The following is an 18,640-nucleotide window of genomic DNA, read 5'->3' as shown; positions in this document are numbered from 1 at the left end:
GACTGACCATCAGATGCAGCCACCATCAGCCCAGTAAAATAAAAAGCTAATTATTTAAATGTATGCTCAATCCTCACAAGTAATACAACAATGGATCTATTACCGGTGGGATCATATAGCCTACCTCAAATGTTGAAATATAATTTTTTTAAATGTCCCGAACAACAATGCACTGACAGGGCAATTCATGTAAACACCATCTGAGTGGTAGATCTCAGCTTGCATTTTGACACAGAAAGTGATCTTGACTCGAATCAACGCAATATTAGCCACTTTTAATGCAACATATCGAAACAAAACAAACTATGCAAGAGCTTTTGTTGTAGGCAGAACGCATCGGAGTAAGATTCTATTGCATTCACATGCACGACTCAGCCCATACTCTACACAGACCAGTGTGACAAAACCAATCAGAGCTGCAGTTGGTCTATATGCAAATATACCATTGCCATATATGGATTTGTGCCATTTACATTGAACTGTGCTTACAGTGAGTAGATGCGTTTTTTTTTAGATAAAAGGGAGAGCTGCATGTAGCCACGTGTGCACATTTGTTCATATCCTTTGGTAGTTAGTGAGTTATTAACCCAGTTATAGATCATTTGTAGTCAGTAATAGAGGAGTGATTGCTTCCTAAACATATACATTTCTAGACATCTTTGAAAAGTAAGTCAGGTAAAGATAATTTTTTGTCTTAAAGTGTTGTATTTTGAGACATGCTTGAAGTAGCCAATAGGCAGAGGGTAGCATAATTTGTCTGATTCTCTGTAATAATGGTATGGGAATAATAATGCATTTTATATTGTAAAATGGTTTCTTGCATCAAACAACACAACATTTTCAGTCACCTACTTGTCTGAAGGATACGTGGATAAACAGGTTAATGTCAAGCCCTGCATGTTTTATTTCAAAACTCCTACATTGAACACCACACCTTGGCTGCTACTGTAGGCTGAATAATATAACAGCTATTTATTTCCATGTTAAAATGTTATGGGATGCATTTTCTCCAATGTTTTTGATGGTAGGCCAATCTGGTAGGCCGACATTATGATAAAATAGCCACAGTAGCCTACTTGGCCACTGTTACAACTGTAACTTAAAGCAGGTACAACCTCAGTGTTCACAGTAAGCACACGCCGGAAGTTGCAAAGGAATTTTCACAATGTTTTCACAAAGTTTGCGCTCAGCAGGTCCTGAAATTTGCACAGTGCCTAAAAAAAATTAGAGGGAACATTGATCACTATCTGTCTGACACTCTTTAGACATTAGTTAAAGTCCATATTGGTGTGAGTATTCGAGAGCCACGTCACCCACAGTAGAACTATTGTTCAGTGTTTTAGTACTTTGAAAGTTCCCCACATACATACATGGTATGCCATTTTCTGCTTCCTTGCCATTAAGTGACATATGATATTTGTGAGAATTAGTGTTTGTGTTGTTTCAGTGGGTGGTGTGTTAATGTTTTAATGTAAGCAGCGACTGCTATTTTCCTACTTTCCTACTGACATAACTGTACTGTTCTCTCTTTATTTCCATATGTTGTTGTTGTTGTACAATCCACTGACTGAAGATACTGGCCAGGACTGTGTGATAGGAACTCTTGGAACAAGCACAACAGAGTGTATACCTCAATAATCAATTTGGTTATGATCTATAATATCTGTCAGTTGACTTGTGGCGATACCGATTCAACAATGAAGTAAGAACTCAACTTAGAACTGGAATTTGAATAGGACTTTTATATTGGGAATACTCCCATGCTTTTTCCAGGAGACTACTCAGTGTTATGGGTCAACTATGGCAGGGTGTCACCCAGGCTGTGACCAACAGAGGGGGTGATAATGTAGTTAGTGTTCCAGCCTATCAGCTCAGTTACTGTGTATCTCCAGTCCAGGCAGAGCTATTCGGTCAGATAAGAATCTGGCAGGGTGGCGACCTTTCCTATTAAGCAACTACAGTATCACCCTGATGTTCAGTATTGAAATGTTTTAGAAATAACTGTAGTCATGTACTTACTACTAATGGACCACATTGATAGAAGCTGTTCATGATTTTCCAGCACTCTTAAAGTTCATCATGTTGTCTTTTGCCATGTTAATCAAGCTTCTTTCAAACACAGAAAAATCAGAGCTTGTCAAGGTGTGAAATATGTCATGGGAAATGTCAACACCCTGCTTATACGTCACTAGCCGTGTCTCCTGCTAGCATATGACAAGTTTTAACAACATGGGCCAAACATTATGTACGCCCAACCCCAAATCAGACCCTACCGCTTACCCCCTATGCACCTGTGTGTATCCCAAAAATGTGATAGATTTAGGTAGCATGGTGAATATGGTATGGTGCCAGTATGTTGCCACTTAGCGTGCCAAAGACCCATAGCTCTGGTCCAGGGCATTACATGCGGGTTGTTGATGCTGAGCCTTCCTACAATGTCAGCAAGCCTCACATAATGCCCTGGACCTGAGCTAGCCAGGGGCCAGGGGCAAGGTAGAGTCATTACATACCATTATCATTTTGATTATACCTACCGTATCCTTTCGGATCTATATCATGTGCCTAGGGATAGGGGCAAAGGGGTTGATTTGGGATTCGAAGGGTGCTACACCAATCATTAGTGATGTGTTCAAGATTAAATATAGTGAGTGGAAATCGCGGAGTGTTTCAGTCAGAAATGTCTCCTCAACATCTGTTTCTGAAGAGGTTGAACGTCGGTCTCAAGCCCAGAGAGTGGTGTCCACCGGTCGATCGTACTTTCTTGTCTGTACTGTGTCTAGTGAACAGTTTGGTGCTTGGTGCTCCAGTCCAGTAGTGCTTTGGTAGTGCTGTATAAAATAACACTCTAACGCTACACTACTATGGTAGCTAGCCCTCCATCTTGTATTCCTCCTCTCACTGTTCTTCCTCTTTGCTCGCTCCTCTCAGCCTATTGCTGACATCAGTCCTATCAGGCGGTCGGCGTCCACGTTGGCTTCCCAGTGCCACCGGGAGATGAGTCTGAGAGACTACACCCTGGAGCGGCCCAGCCAGGCCCAAGCCCAGGCCTCCTCAGCCCCAGGTCAAGCCCAGGACAGGCCCCACCACCATCACCACCACCGCTGTCACAGACGCAGGGACAAGAAGCAGAAGTCGCTTGACAGGGCAACCAGCGTTCAGCCTTCTAGTACAGCATGTGAGAGGGGTACCCACATGATGCATGCATGTGCACACATACACACACAGACTTGTTTCACATGGTCATGCAGCAACATACACACTCGCAAAGATATCTCACTCACTGTGGAACCCATGCCGTCCAAGTTGTTGAACTATGAATTCATACAGAAATGGAGTAAGGAAACCGTTCATTCTCAGAAGCAGTGAAAGAGCCCTTGCTCTTGTTCCAAATCGCTTGGACGCCTTTGCATAGTGGCATAAATTCCTTATCGGATTAAGGCCCTGATCGGGTTATGAAGGAACAGGTTTTCTCTGTTGCGCTTCCCAAAGGACTTGAGCCAGCGATTTTGTGTGTCAAGTTCCCCGAGGAAAATCTGCTTTGTGTGGATTAGATTTTTGATTTGTATTTGCCGTTCTTCTTTGTTCTATGGCCTCAAAATCGGTAGTTATAAAATGTTGGCTAAGCTGGTCCAGTAGTAGCTCCCCTTAGGGGCGACGGGGTGGCCGCTCTACAAACTGTGTACGATGTGAAATTAGCACGTCTCATGTACAGGCTGTGACTGAGTGAGGCTAAAAGAAACTTTCTAGTGGAGAATGTCTCTGGCAGCCTGGGCTACACAGAACATGGGCCTCAGCAGCCAAGAGGGTTTTTTTTGTATTTCTTTATTTCACCTTTATTAAACCAGGTGGCCAGTTAAGAACAAGTTCTCATTTACAACTGCGACCGGGTCAAGGTAAAGTAAAGCAGTGCAACACGAACAACAACACAGAGTTACACATGGAATAAACAAACATACAGTCAATAACACAAGAGAAAAGTATATATACCGTGTGTGCAAATGAGGGTAGATAAGGGAGGTAAAGGCAATAAATAGGCCATAGTGGCGAAATAATTACAATTTAGCAATTAAACACTGGAGTGATAGATGTGCAGAAGATGAATGTGCAAGTAGAGATACTGGGCTGCAAAGGAGCAAACCCCCCCCAAAAAAAAAAAAAAAACAGTATGGGGATGAGGTAGTTGGATGGGCTATTTACAGATGAGCTATGTACAGGTGCAGTGATCTGTGAGCTGCTGTGATATGAGTCTCCAGCTTCAGTGATTTTTGCAATTCGTTCCAGTCATTGCCAGCAGAGAACTGAAAGGAAAGGCGAGCAGATGAGAAAATGGCTTTGAGGGTGACCAGTGAAATATACCTGCTGGAGTGCGTGCTACGGGTGGGTGCTGCTATGGTGACCAGTGAGCTGAGATAAGGCGGGGCTTTACCTAGCAAAGACTTATAGATGACCTGGAGCCAGTGGGTTTGGCGATGAATATGAAGCGAGGGCCAGCCAATGAGAGCATACAGGTTTCAGTGATGAGTAGTAACTGGAGCTTTGGTGACAAAACGGATGGCACTGTGATAGACTGCATCCAATTTGCTGAGTAGAGTGTTGGAGGCTATTTTGTAAATGACATCGCCGAAGTAGGAAGCCGATTCTAGATTTAATTTTGGATTGGAGATTTACTAATGTGAGTCTGGAAGGAGAGTTTACTGTCTACATCAGCTGATATCTCAAAGTGCAAAGACACACTGAACCCTGTCTGAGAGGTAGTTGGTGAACCAGGCGAGGCAGTCATTTCAGAAACCGAGGCTGTTGAGTCTGCCGATAAGAATGAGGTGATTGACAAGAGTCAAAAGCCTTGGCCAGGTCGATGACTACAGCTTCACAGTATTGTCTCTTATCGATGGAGGTTATGATATCGTTTTGGACCTTGACCAGCTCGGAAACCAGATTACATAGCGGAGAAGGTACGGTGGGATTAAAAATGGTCGGTGATCTATTTGTTAACTTGGCTTTCGAAGACCTTAGGAAGGCAGGGTAGGATAGATATAGGTGTGTAGCAGTTTGGCTCTGGAGTGTCTCCCCCTTTGAAGAGGTGGATGATCGCGGCCGATTTCCGATCTTTGGGGATCTCAGACGATACGAAATCCAGGTAGAACAGGTTAGTAATAATGGGTTGCATCAATTTCGGCTGATCATTTTAGAAAGAGACGGTCCAGATTGTATAGCCCAGCTGATTTGGAGGGGTCCAGATTTTGCAACTCTTTCAGAACATCAGCTATGTGGATTTGGTTGTTGAGAAATGAGGGGGCTTGGGCAAGTTGCTATGGGAGGTGTAGGGCTGTTGACCAGGGTAGGGGTGGCCAGGTGGAAAACATGGCAGGTAGAAAAATGCTTATTGAAATTCTCAATTCGTCGATTTATTGGTGGTGACAGTGTTTCCTAGCCTCAGTGCAGTGGGCAGCTGGGAGGAGGTGCTCTTATTCTCCATGGACTTTACAGTGTCCCATAACCTTTTGGAGTTTGTGCTGCAGGGTGCAAATTTCTGTTTGAAAAAGCTAGACTTTGCTTTCCTAACTGACTGTGTATATTGGTTCCTGACTTCCCTGAAAAGTTCCATATTGCGGTACAATTCGATGCTAATGCAGTACACCACAGGATGTTTTTGTGCTGGTCAAGGGCAGTCAGCTCTGGAGTGAACCACGGGCTATATCTGTTCAGGGTTCTACATTTTTTTAATGGGGCATGCGTATTTAAGGCTGTGAGGAAAGCACTTTTAAATAGTAACCAGGCATCTTCTACTGACGGAATGAGGTCAATATCCTTCCAGGATACCCGGGCCAGGTCGATTAGAAAGGCCTGCTCGCCGAAGTGTTTTAAGGAGCGTTTGACAGTGATGAGGGGTGGTCGTTTGACCGCAGACCCATTACGGACGCAAGCAATTAGGCAATGATCGCTGAGATCTTGGTTGAAGACAGCAGAGGTGTATTTGGAGGGCAGGTTGGTTAGGATGATATGTGCCTGTTTTTACGGATTTGGTGTTGTACCTCGTAGGTTCATTGATAATTTGTGTGAGATTGAGGGCATCAAGCTAAGATTGTAGGATGGCCGGGGTGATAAGCATGTCCCTGTTTAGGTCTCCTAACAGCACGAGCTCTGGAGATAGATGGGGGGCAATCAATTCACATATGGTGTCCAGGGCACAGCTGGGGGCTGAAGGTGGTCTATAGCAAGTGGCAACAGTGAAAGACTTGTTTCTGGAAAGGTGGATTTTTAAAAGTAAAAGCTCAAATTGTTTGGGCACAGACCTGGATAGTATGACAGTGTAGTCCATGTTTTCTCACATAGGTCAAAGGTCATCAATACACACTCAAACCCATACTGACCTAATTGATAGACAATCACACATATACCGTACCATTTCACATGGCTCAGAGACTATGATGGCACCCCTAAGTCCCTGTTTGCGCTGTATGACGTCATGTCTGAAATTGCGTCCTAATCACCATATAGTGCACTACTTTTGACCAGGTCCCCTAGGGACCTATGTTTAACAGTAGTACAATACACAGAGAATGGGGTGTTAATTGGAACCTAGCCATGACCTCCAAGAAGCTGAAACATGATCCATGGAACTGGTGGGCTGGCTGGTCAGCCGTCCACTGATAATGACACGGAGGTGATCTGCAATAGAGATCAGTCTGTGGTCATGGTGTAGTGTAGGTGGAGGGTAGTGCCAGGGGCGCAGGGTGGTTTTGTGTTAGCGTTAGAAGCCAGCAGCAGCTGGGCTTTATTGGGCAGGCCCAGTCAGGGGGATTTATGGACACCTTTTGGCAGGGCAGAGAGGGGAGGGAGAGAGGACAGGGAAGAAGGGAGGTTGAGATGAAGACAGAGAGGTAGAGCGAGAGGGAGTGAGAAGCAGAGAAAGCGAGGACAGACACACCAGGACAGGGCTCTGACACATGAAGAGTGAAAAACAGCCACTTGAAGCTGTTCTGTTCTGTCGTTGTGGTTTTCATCAGACATTGGATTTTGGAAGAAAATTGGTTTCATTACAATACTTTCCAAATGTACTTTAGCTAAGTGGATGGGTAACTATTGTCTAAACATGTACAAATGTTCATGAAATGCAATAGATGGCCATAATCACCCCCAGACACACCTGGCTAACTTGATGGGTCATGTAATCATCTGGTGAAGTGGAGTCTTTTGTTTATTCACATAGCTAGATAGCTAGCTAAACAATGAAATGGCTCAATCCCAACTCATACTACTACAAACACAAACATTTTCATAGCTGTAGTATGAAAATTGGTCTGCATGAATTATTTTCTGAAGTTTTGTCTTTATACCTTTTAATTTGGTCTGAGGGATGCACATGCACATACCTCACATGCCTGTAAGTCCCTAATACTGTGTGTATACCACAGGTTCGTCTGTTGACCCCCTTGTGGAGGGCTTGACCAGGGAGCGGGCGAGGGAGCGTGACCGCGGCCGGCCTCATGAGAAGAGGCACCACTCTGCAGCCGGGGAGACGAAGCGTTACTACTCCTGTGAGCGCTACGTAGGCAGGGAGCACTGCCACACCAAGTCAGCTGGCCCCAGCCGCTCCACCTCCCCTGGAGAGACCCACGACCTAGGCCTCTTGAAGCAGGTGAGTGGCCCTGGAGCTTGGGGGTTGAGGGAGAGATGTTAGTGCTGCTTTAGGGTGAGATGATTTAGGTTAAGGGGGGGCGATATCCTGTCCATCGCTTCATCTCTACGACTCTCTGCTTTGTTTTCCGTCTCCTGTAGAGTATCAGGATGAGTAAAGGCAGCCAAGTGGTCCTAACCTTTGGATCTAGCCCATCCTGCCGTGGGCGCAGACAGCTCCCCCAGACCCCCCTGACCCCCCGCCCCGCCGTGGCCTACAAGACTGGAAACTCCTTGCCCATGCAGTTTGGTTCCACAGGGCACCAGTCCTTTCTCAGTCGTGGACTCTCAGAGCGTAACGCCCTGCTGGAGTCACCCCCCATACCCGTCACCCTCATTGGCTTAGACCCAAACCTGAGCCCCTGTCCGCGGAACGCCCCACCATGCAGACTCCCTGAGGAGCCTGACGACTTCCAGGATGCTGTGAGCAACCATGGAGGGAGCCACTCCCCTAGGATCATTGCCTCAGCCTCCCATGGGGCTGCCGGGCACTCTTCTGCACCTGCCCCACAGGGCCGGGTTGGGATCCCAAACGGGTACCACTTCACTCTTGGGGTCAATGCCGTTTCAAGCTCCAGCCCCAGAGGGACTGGGAATTTTCGTGAGAAGGAAGAGGATGACTGGTGCTAGTGTAGCATAGCTAACATCCCCCTCCACATATCTGGAAGCGTTTTAGCTTGAACGTTGATGAACTCGCTCATCTTTTGTACAGATGACAGTATAGTTTTGTTGTTTACTATGTGCTCTTAGGTGGCCAAGGGTGTGGGGTGTGTTCAAAGATGTGTAAAACATTGAAAAATTACTCTGAAAAGGAAAATCATTCATGTTTTTTGTGATGTTTTCTCTTATCTACACAAAGGACACTAAAGGACAAAGGACACCTGCTGTGACATTTTCTCAATTCCTTTCTTGCACTGAAATTAAAGCTTATTTCAATAGTGTGCATAGTCCAGAGGACATGTGAAATCCCTCTTGAGTATTTGACCTTTTTTTTTTATTAGATGAAAAAAAAAGCCAAAATGTCTTCCTACTGTCTGTGGGGGAAAACAACTAAGACTTTAAACAGTGTTTCTCTGCAGGATTGAGCAGAAAAATCTTTATTTCACCCTATATTACAGTTTTAAAATGGGGCTACATACTATTGCTGTCTAAAGGACAAAACACACTGTGCTGTCATACGACTAAAAGCAGCTGGTGGCCTATCGCCTCTGACCACAGACCATCGGCCGCCATTTTCTACACAATGAATAGCCAATGTTCTTTGACACCCAGCAGGTGATCTACTGCGTATGGTGTGTGTTTTCCTTTCATGTGTCTGCTGGGTCTAGAAGTAAAATGAGAGGAACCAGGAGGCACAAGTGGTGATAAAAATGCATTACCACTCAAATCCCCTCCCTCTCTGCAAAAAATCTAGTATCTCTTTTACTCTTTTTTACACAAGCTTCCGGTATTACAGAAACATACATAAGGATAGTATAGGATAGTATAGGATAGTATAAGTAGGTCTAGTATTGCTGCTGTTTTTCCATGTAACCAATGTTAAACCATTTCTCAACCACAACAATAAAAACACAGGACTGGAGATTCTAATATATTTTCTATGGAACTATAACATTCGATGGAACATCTTTTCAGGATGTTCATTATTTTGTGAGTTGTACCTAGTGTAAGTGATGAGTGTAGTTGGGTAGGTCAGCTGTTTCTAACGTATTGCTCTAATGGCTGAATACCAAGTGCCTATCATTAAAGATGTGTTATTGTAAAGCTATAATGCAGCCTGACTTTTGATGTATCAACACTGGAGAGGAGAGGGTGGAACGTATGATATGAGGTATACAGTATATGATGTATATAATAACTGGTTATGCATATGAGTAGAAATGTATATAGTTGAAAAGCAAAGAGAGGTTTACATAATTTAAGGACTACAGTATGAATTGCTGGTTTGGAATGAACAAAGCCTTTTCTTTGATTCTCCAAGGAGGGAAAGGTTTTTGGTAATCATGTACAACATGATTATGTACAATATAGAAGTTATAAGTAGGTCAGAACTACAGATCCAAAGAAATGTAATGCATTGTAATGCATGCCAGGGTCTTGAACTTGTCAAAGTTGTCTGTACTTTTGCTTAAGGGTGTATACAGAGCTTTTGCCTTTCTCTTCCAAAAATAGACAGCACTGCCAGAGTGAGATGTAGGGAAAAGTGGTTCCAGGGGAAAAAGTGCCCTTCGTGATTCCTTCCAACAAGGAAAGTTTCACTTTACATGTTCTTATCGATATCAACAATATATTCAAATGTATGCCTCCATATCTTTCAGATAAAGTAGAGTAAATGTACAGTACGCTATTGAATTCTGCCACTTTTGCCAATATCTCAAGGGTTTGTTTTCTTCCAAATATATTTCTCCTGAAAGCAGGGTCGTGTGAAGGGTTTCACTAACTGATATATAGCCTACAACCTTGTGTGTTCGCAGGTATTGAAGGGTTGTGTTGAGTGTTGACTCTTTAAAGTAGGGCTATGCAACAAGATGACACTTTGGGACGGATTCTCATCTGCGCTGTAGCTTTACCCTCTCGGGTCTCCAGGTTCAGGCTTTAGCATGACTTTTTACCAAATTTTACATAGGATTTATTAACAAAGATTTGTCAAATGTAAATGTAGTATATAATGTACGTTGAAAATGCATTAATGAAGGCACAATGGTTATAAATGGAATTATGTCAAACAGGGCATTTTGAGTTCAGCAAGTCGATTTGCATGTACTCTGATAGAACCACCCAGATGGACAAATGTTTGTTTTTATTGTACTAAATCAGAAATAGCATTTATTTCGTTTTCTAGAGTCAGATATATCGTGCAATCTATTTGATGGATGGTCAAAGGTGAAATATTAGACTTTGAATTGAAGTTATTAAATGTGAACATGGCTATTTGTAGGATTGCAGGAATCTTCCTTTGGCCTCTGTGTGCCAATATGGTGTCATAGTGGGGGATATAACGAGTGTGTACCCCTAGATCTGTGAACACACCCATCATCTTTTAAACCTCACTCACCCCACCCTCCCAGTAAATAGGTCGGCAATTTTAAAACCACAGCGGTTTGTCTCGGCATACCTCATCCAGGTTTCCCTGTGGCTATATTCCCTGGACATGTCATGTTTGTATGTTATGAAACGTATGTGCATGTGCAAAACAAAAACATTGTGTACAGAATGTAGTGTATGAAGATAAACAATCTGTTCACTGGTTGTATTTGCTGAAGATCTTTAATGCACATGTCTTTGTTTCTGGAAAGTCAAAGAGCTTGAATTACATTTCAATGGAAGTATCGAACTATATTTGGAGGTTCTGGTCTGGAGCAACTGGGTCCTTTGCTGCCTGATATGTTATAGGCCTATGACTGTCAATCCTACAGTTGTTTCTACCATTACATTTTGTATGAATAGAAGTCCTTGAATAAAGATATATGAACATGATTGAAGCCAATGAGTTGGCATATTTCTTGGTGATATAATCACCTGCTTGATGGTGATCTGTTTTGTTGGGGATGTCTTTATTGTAAGAGTGGCATACGCAGGGGCTTGCTTATTAGTTCATAATTAGATTTGAATACATCTGTATTTTCATCAAGCCTTTGCAGTCATTCTCAGAAGTGGCTGAGCCCCATTAACCACCTGCCCCCATTGACCACCTGCCCCAAGTGTATCTGAATTCTGCCTGACAAACTAGCCAGATGAGCTGTCTGTCTCCCAGTAGCCTAGTGAGTCTGTTGTCACAGCTATAGACAGTTTGTGAAGTGTGAACCAAAGAGGGATTTCATTGGCTTGGATCTCAGGGGTGGGCGGGGAGCTGTGGAGAACTTGCGGTGAGTTGGTCCTGAAAGAGACGGTGGAGAGGTTGCAATTGCCACACACAGATGCTTATGGAGAGAGATCTTCAAAACAAGTCAGCTAATGTTCTATTCATGGAAAATACCTATTTGTGTCTTAACTGAAGTTATAATATCTTCACTGATTTATAAGTGAGAAGTTTTGAGTGAGCGGAAAAAAGTTGACTTTACCAAATATGCATAGTGCGTTTGGGTGTTGCTGTCTCCGCATCCCATCCACTTGAGGACGCATTTCATTACCATTATTGTTCAACGTTAATTGTTTTGAACATTTTAAGACTTTTTGATATTGAAGGACAATGTTACCCAGGGTGATAAAGTGGGCATGTTATCTATTGGGGCTCTTCAATATCAGCGCTGCTTCCGTTGATGATGAATGGACAGACTCTGCGGGCGACTCAGGGTCGGGAATGCTAACAGGTAAGGAACGACCGGTGACTTGCTGAAATAATGTGTATTGAGTGCATCTGTAAACCTGGCCATAAAGCCATTATGTCTATATGCTTTTGATATTTAATTCGCACTCCTGCTGCTAAATCAACTGAGTCTATCACCTAGCCTACTGTATGCCATTACATTGATTTCACAATTATGCAATTATATTCAACGAAATAGGTTGAGTCAATTCGACAAGCTTGTCATCTAATTTATTCGCCTCGTGGAGCCGCTGTTGTTTAATTAATTTTCTGATGCGGGTGCTTTTCCTTTATGTTACGTGATTTTCTTTCACGGAACAATTGTATTAAAGTAAATCTTCTACTCTAAATTATTCCACGAGTCAGATGTACTGTACTATTTTCTGAAACATCCCTGACCAGCACTAAATGTCTTGAAGTAACAGAGCTACTGGTCTCCATCTATTATGTGCTGCCTTCAGCATAGATGCTTCTTAGGCTGCGTTTACAAAGGCTGATATTTGTTTCACTAATTGGTCTTTTGACCAATCAGATCAGCTCTGAAAAAGATCTGATGTGAAATTATCTCATGTGATTGGTCAAAACACCAATGAGTGGAATAAATATCCGAATTGGGTCTGCCTGGGTAAACGCAGCTTTAGAGCCAGAGCAGATGTGAGCACACTCACTGCTAATGTGCCAGATTCATTGGCAACAATAATCAACCATCCTTGGACTGATTCCCTGGCTGGCACCATTTTATCTGATATGCTTACTTCTAGCTAATGGCCTGCCCCACACTATACTTTGTTGACAGCATTATCTTTCAAAAGTATGTTATTAGATGCCTTCTGAATCTGAAGTAGCCTACCCATACCAATGACAGCATCCAATTTGAGCCTGTCCATCAACTGGTCAGTCTAGCTAGATTAATGGATCCTGGCCCTAATAGATTATCTTGTGAATGTGAACTTCTTGCACACAACAACTCCACTATCAGTCTTATTTATTACCGTAAGCGAGGAGGCTGTCTAATAAATAATGCAGAATGGGGTTGATTGAAAGTAAATTGAGAGTTTTTCATTTATCATTGTCAACGGTCCTCCCCCTATCTCTTATTGTCTTTGGTGCAACCTCTCGCTTGAATCATGTGCTTGTGCTCAACTTCAACCTCCATTTTAAGAGCTCTTGGCACAGGGTGAAATCAAGACACTTGTCAACAGTCACCGCACTGAATGTGGTTGGCAACCTCACATGGAGACTCAACACAAAGCACAGGGATGTAACTGCTTTCCACCATGTGCATGATGAGGTGCATGCTGTTTCAACATCTTTGACACATGATGATTGCATTCAAGCAAACAAGGGTTTTTCATTTATTCAGTTAGTGTTTGAACTTACATCTGTAGAACATGTCCACAGGTGTTTGGTGGGGCAAATCGTACTTGCTCACTGGCAATGAGGAAAATCCCTTGGGAATGTGCCCGCAATCCACTCTGAGGCTTAATGTTGATAAACCACAGCCTACCGTGAGTGACATAGGGCAGGCTCAATGTGTCACTTTTCTATCTTGACCTTATACCCATTGGCATAGCTTTGTGATACTGTAACTGTTTATTTGCTCTCTCAGCAATGACCATAATACTAATGGTGCTGTAGAGTCAGAGGATCTGAGTAGTACTGTATTATTAGAGCACTCCCTGGGGATCAGAGGTCGTTGACAGTTGGGGCTCTAGAAATCTGTTGAAATAATGTCCAATATCAGTGACAGTACTACTCATAGTTCATATTCATTGGTGTTTCTCCCATTGTGGTCCTTTAAATCAGTTTGAGATATTTGACAGGTTTTCATTCTAACCGTGTTTAATCTGTCTTTGTCCCGTTAACAGATGGGGTACTCTGGGATTGGCCAAATGATCAAACATGTCACGTCTGGATTCTATAGGATTGTTTTCCAAATTCACTATTATCACATTTCCTCAGTTTAGGTCTGTAGCCACATAAGGTACCAAAAAGAGTTGTCTGAGAAAGGAGACCAAGCTAAGGCCTCAAATTAGAGTCTCATAGTGACAGACAAATCCTGGGGTGTGTTGATTGAATCCAGCCTCATGTTCAGAGTTGAATGTTTTCACTGTATGTTTTGAGTCCCTGGAGTCGTTGTGGACGGCAGAGCGTGAAAGCCTTCTTTAAACAGTGACGATTTGCATTGAATAGACTGGTGATTATGTCATGTTAAGATAATAGTCCTCTAGGCAGCTGCATAATCAAGCCTTGTGAGGTGGTTACTCAGTTATTTAGATTTTATTACTATTATACCCTGTAATAAAAATACCTTTGCTCACCTGGGGCTTTGTTAATTCTGTTGGTACTAAGAATGACGACCAGCCCAATAAAAGTATCAGAGAAAGCCTAAACACTAGTTGAGCTCAATGACCTAATGTAAGTTTATCCCGCATGAATAAAGGGGGGCGGGGGGGGGGGGGGCTGAGGAGTTATTTTCATAGCCTTTGACATTGTAAAAGTGACTAAACCCACAGCAATGCGCTTGCGGTGGCGGTGACGTCATAGTGCCGTCTGCACTGTAATTGCGTTGGTTGTGTTGAACTTTGGTGGCGACAGCACCAATGAGACGTCGCTATAGCGTGCAGGGAGATACAATACATCATCCCCAGCATATTTGAACTCTCTCCAACTATGATAAATTACACGAATGCAGTCTGTTCGACCGGGGTTGATAAATTGCCTTCATTTATTTGATGGCTTTTAAATCAAAGTTCCTACAGTGGCCAACCCTGGTTTGGCTTGACAGGGTAGATCAAAGAGGAACAGTGTAGTCGCTCAATCTGAGGAATAAACTATAAAAAACTGGCTGTTATCTCTGACACGACTCGGGGCCTGTATCTAGCCAGTTTCAAGCTGTGATATATGACTCCTCATCGTGTCTGGAATACCAGCACCCTCGCCCCATTACTGTGTCTAGAATACCAACACCTTCGCCGCATTAATGTGTCTGGAATACCAACACCCTCGCCCGATTACTGTGTCTGGAATACCAGCACCCTCGCCCCATTACTGTGTCTGGAATACCAGCACCCTCGCCCCATTACTGTGTCTGGAATACCAACACCTTCACCCCATTACTGTGTCTGGAATACCAGCACCCTCGCCCCATTACTGTGTCTGGAATACCAGCACCCTCGCCCCATTACTGTGTCTGGAATACCAACACCCTCGCCCCATTACTGTGTCTGGAATACCAACACCCTCGCCCCATTACTGTGTCTGGAATACCAGCACCCCCACCCCATTACTGTGTCTGGAATACCAGCACACTCGCCCCATTACTGTGTCTGGAATACCAGCACCCTCACCCATTACTGTGTCTGGAATACCAACACCCTCGCCCCATTACTGTGTCTGGAATACCAGCACCCTTACCCCATTACTGTGTCTGGAATACCAACACCCTCGCCCCATTACTGTTTCTGGAATACCAGCACCCTCGCCCCATTACTGTGTCTGGAATATCAGCACCCCCGCCCCATTACTGTGTCTGGAATACCAGCACCCTTACCCCATTACTGTGTCTGAAATACCAACACCCTCGCCCCATTACTGTGTCTGGAATACCAGCACCCTCGCTCCATTACTGTGTCTGGAATACCAGCACCCTCACCCCATTACTGTGTCTGGAATACCAGCACCCTCACCCCATTACTGTGTCTGGAATACCAGCACCCTCGCCCCATTACTGTTTGGAATACCAGCACCCTCGCTCCATTACTTTGAACCTCAGCGATATTTATCATAAGAGCATACTGCAACGCTCAGAGTGTAGAACATCTGTTGTTGAAAAATATAAGATTGTATTCACTCAGTCAACATTAGCAACAGAGCATCATTCAATCTTCTTCATTGGGGCAATACCCTTTCATTCCTAGAAAGGCCTCGTGCACCCTTACCATCACCTCCACTTTAGAGGTGGAAACCTTTGACTGACCTTCTGGCCTCTCTGATTTAGTGTGTTATTAATGGAGCCCAGCCAGTGAGAGGGCCAGGACTTTCTCTGGCGGCTGGTGTGTGTTAACACAATGGGCAGGGCAGCCCCATGTGCATTATGAGCTACCAGCTCTATCTATAGCCCTTTGTCACACACAATTACCTTTCAGACAGGATGCCCTGACTTTCACATTAACCCCCCCCACACCCAAAACTTCCCCTTAGAACAGCACACCCTACGTCATTATGAGATTATCAGACCAGAACCTGTGCACCCTCCATAAACTGAAAGTCTGGATTCTGCAGTATACAGCAGTGTTTGAGTCTCACACTCACAATGTTTTCTGTCTGGCAAAGTTAGCGAGGGAAAATGTTTGCAAGCTGTTCCTCAAAGAGGAGGATATAGTTTTTTCCTCCACTTAGCACCGTCTGTGTGAGTGCATTGGCCTGCATGATCTGAAGACTTTGCGATCCCATCCAGTCCGCACGCTTTCAGCACTTGTCTAGCGCATAGTCATCTCCATGTCGCCACAGACTACCAGATCAGAGGAGCGGCACCGACCACGTCTCACACTTTGCTGGCAGGTCAAGCTTATGTCATTGCCAATATAATGCCAGATACATAACCGCGCAGCTGCATCCAATGAAACATGATCCAAGCTGCAGCTTTGTTGAGAGTGTGTCTGGAGCCTATTACCAGCTGAGCCGATCGGAGGCACACACCCCTAACACACTTCACCAGCGTGAACACACTGGATCACTGCTGATGTCAACCCTGTGTGAACACAATCAGGAGTAGTCCAATGGGCACAAGCCATATGCTGGACCAGAACCTGGGCCATTATCTTTGTACAGGAGTAATGGAAAGAGATGCTAGATTGTGTGGGATGATTCTGTACAGGGCAATAATTTTTTCAAATGGTTGGTGTGCTGTTGGAGAATTAGAGGGTGCACCACAGGGTTCGTTCCTGAGGCCATGTTTGTTGCCACCACATCAATGTGCAGCCCACAAAACACATGCCAGATGGTAACATAAAAGAGGTGAGCAATGTGATAAGGGTGATTCAATGATGCCATAATAGTCTTAACCTTTTGTTCGCGGTTCTGCCGTGATGGAAGTGTTGACAAGCTGCTATTGTGTCCATGTATCCCTTCTAATACCTTTGAGTTATTTTGCAGACTCGTAAATGTTACACACCTGCCAATTCAGAGGTCCACCCAGTTCTTGTTGATTCCAAACAGTGAGGTAGCAACCAAAGCCATAACTCGGTAACAATGCTCTGGGAAAAAATGTAAAGGCGAAATGCACCTGCTGTCTCAGGTGATGCACTCTACAGGGGCCTGTCTCGGACTGTCTCTTCCTGTGTCTGTGTGTTCCAATATTTACTTTATTTCCTTCTAGTCTTTTGATCTTTCAATTTCACATTCACATGGAAACTTTCTCTTCTGGCTTCTCCTTTTCTCTCTTTCTCTCTCAAGGAGTTGGCTACTTGAGAGAATAGCCACACTGTGAATACAGTCAATAAGGGGGAGCCCAGCCCAGGTGTCCAAGAAAAACACTTGGCTAGAGTTTGGTGAGGTGCTCCAGCTCTGGCAGGTTGACAGAGCCAAGCCTACTGCAGATTTGTGCCTAATACTTGGCACCACTATGCCCTCTGGGAGTTCCTAAAACTATCAATATATTGTAATTCATAATTTACAAAAAGTCAATTGGGGGCCAGGAGGCTGGTTTTAACTAGAGCAGCTGTGACATGCGTAACTGCTCTAATGTGCTGCTTGTGTTCTGCAAAATAGATGCCAGATGACGCAATGTTGTTTCATGCTGGTTAAACACATATGCCCCTAGATTCTCTCATACACACATTCCTGTTTTGACCCATAGTACAACAGCACAAAACGTTTTCTCCCGACATACACTCAGGTCCATTGTCCAGCTGCCTTCTCAGTGACCATTATGTGACAGCATTGTGCACTAAATGGTCAAATAAACACACCACTCCCCCCTGCCCCTTTAGGGTCAATCATGCCATTCATGCTCCTCTTTAGTCTGCCCCAAGTATATTATTGGATGGGACTACAGGTGGGATCAGCTAACATTCTACAGAGTTTTCAGCTGTGATGTTTGACTCCTCATCATCTTTACAAGTGTCATCCTAAACTATAATTCAGAAACATATTATTTATCTTTATTCTATCACTAGCAAGGCATTTAGCAGTACATATAATCTTCAGAAGTTTTGACTGCAAATAATCAAAGGTTCCAGTGATATTCTGATTATTCATTTCTTATTCAAAGTGAGGTATAACCGGGGTTGACCAGCAAGGTGTTGCGCGGTTGCCGAAATGTACATTCAACATGCTAGTTTGTTAATAAGATAAAATGAACGACTTGCAACATGTTCATAAGTGTCCTTCACTCAGATGTACATGTGCTGATCACTATCTTTACTGCTTTTGACTGATCTTGATTGATGAAGGACCTGCGGTTAAAGACTGTTATGACAAACTGAACTTCACTCCAATGGTGGACAGCCAGAGGGAGCAGCAGAAGTACATCTTGGCATTGTTTTTTGTTTTTCCTTCTTCAGTTTCCTCAAGTGAACCATGTCCTAGCTCGGAAATTCCTCCCTTGTCTCTGCCAGAACACGTTAAACCCCCTAAGCTCCTTTTTACTTGAGG

General features: G+C 43.8%; 2 protein-coding genes across 8 annotated transcripts in view; both read left to right on the top strand.

Moving 5' to 3' along the window:
• LOC112220330 (voltage-dependent N-type calcium channel subunit alpha-1B-like) overlaps window positions 1–11,159 on the top strand; it is a 227,845-nt gene extending 216,686 nt beyond the window's left edge. For 5 of the 6 annotated variants that reach the window (XM_042302402.1, XM_042302406.1, XM_042302403.1 and 2 more), the window contains 3 exons: window positions 2,929–3,184; window positions 7,416–7,639; window positions 7,780–11,159. In XM_042302402.1, the coding sequence (XP_042158336.1) occupies window positions 2,929–3,184; window positions 7,416–7,639; window positions 7,780–8,307 (1,008 nt within the window). In that variant the 3' untranslated portion in view covers window positions 8,308–11,159. The remainder of the gene's footprint in view (window positions 1–2,928; window positions 3,185–7,415; window positions 7,640–7,779) is intronic. The other variant, XM_042302404.1, reaches the window with a different exon arrangement.
• Window positions 11,160–11,528: 369 nt separating this feature from the next.
• LOC112220331 (collagen alpha-2(I) chain-like) overlaps window positions 11,529–18,640 on the top strand; it is a 122,322-nt gene continuing 115,210 nt past the window's right edge. For both annotated transcript variants that reach the window (XM_024382150.2, XM_024382149.2), the window contains exon 1: window positions 11,529–11,987. In XM_024382150.2, the coding sequence (XP_024237918.1) occupies window positions 11,867–11,987 (121 nt within the window). In that variant the 5' untranslated portion in view covers window positions 11,529–11,866. The remainder of the gene's footprint in view (window positions 11,988–18,640) is intronic.

This window comes from Oncorhynchus tshawytscha, linkage group LG20 (assembly GCF_018296145.1).
Source record: "Oncorhynchus tshawytscha isolate Ot180627B linkage group LG20, Otsh_v2.0, whole genome shotgun sequence".
NCBI classification, from domain to species: domain Eukaryota; kingdom Metazoa; phylum Chordata; class Actinopteri; order Salmoniformes; family Salmonidae; genus Oncorhynchus; species Oncorhynchus tshawytscha.
The sequence above is the reverse complement of the archived record's forward strand: the minus strand, read 5'-3'. Positions and strand labels throughout refer to the sequence as shown.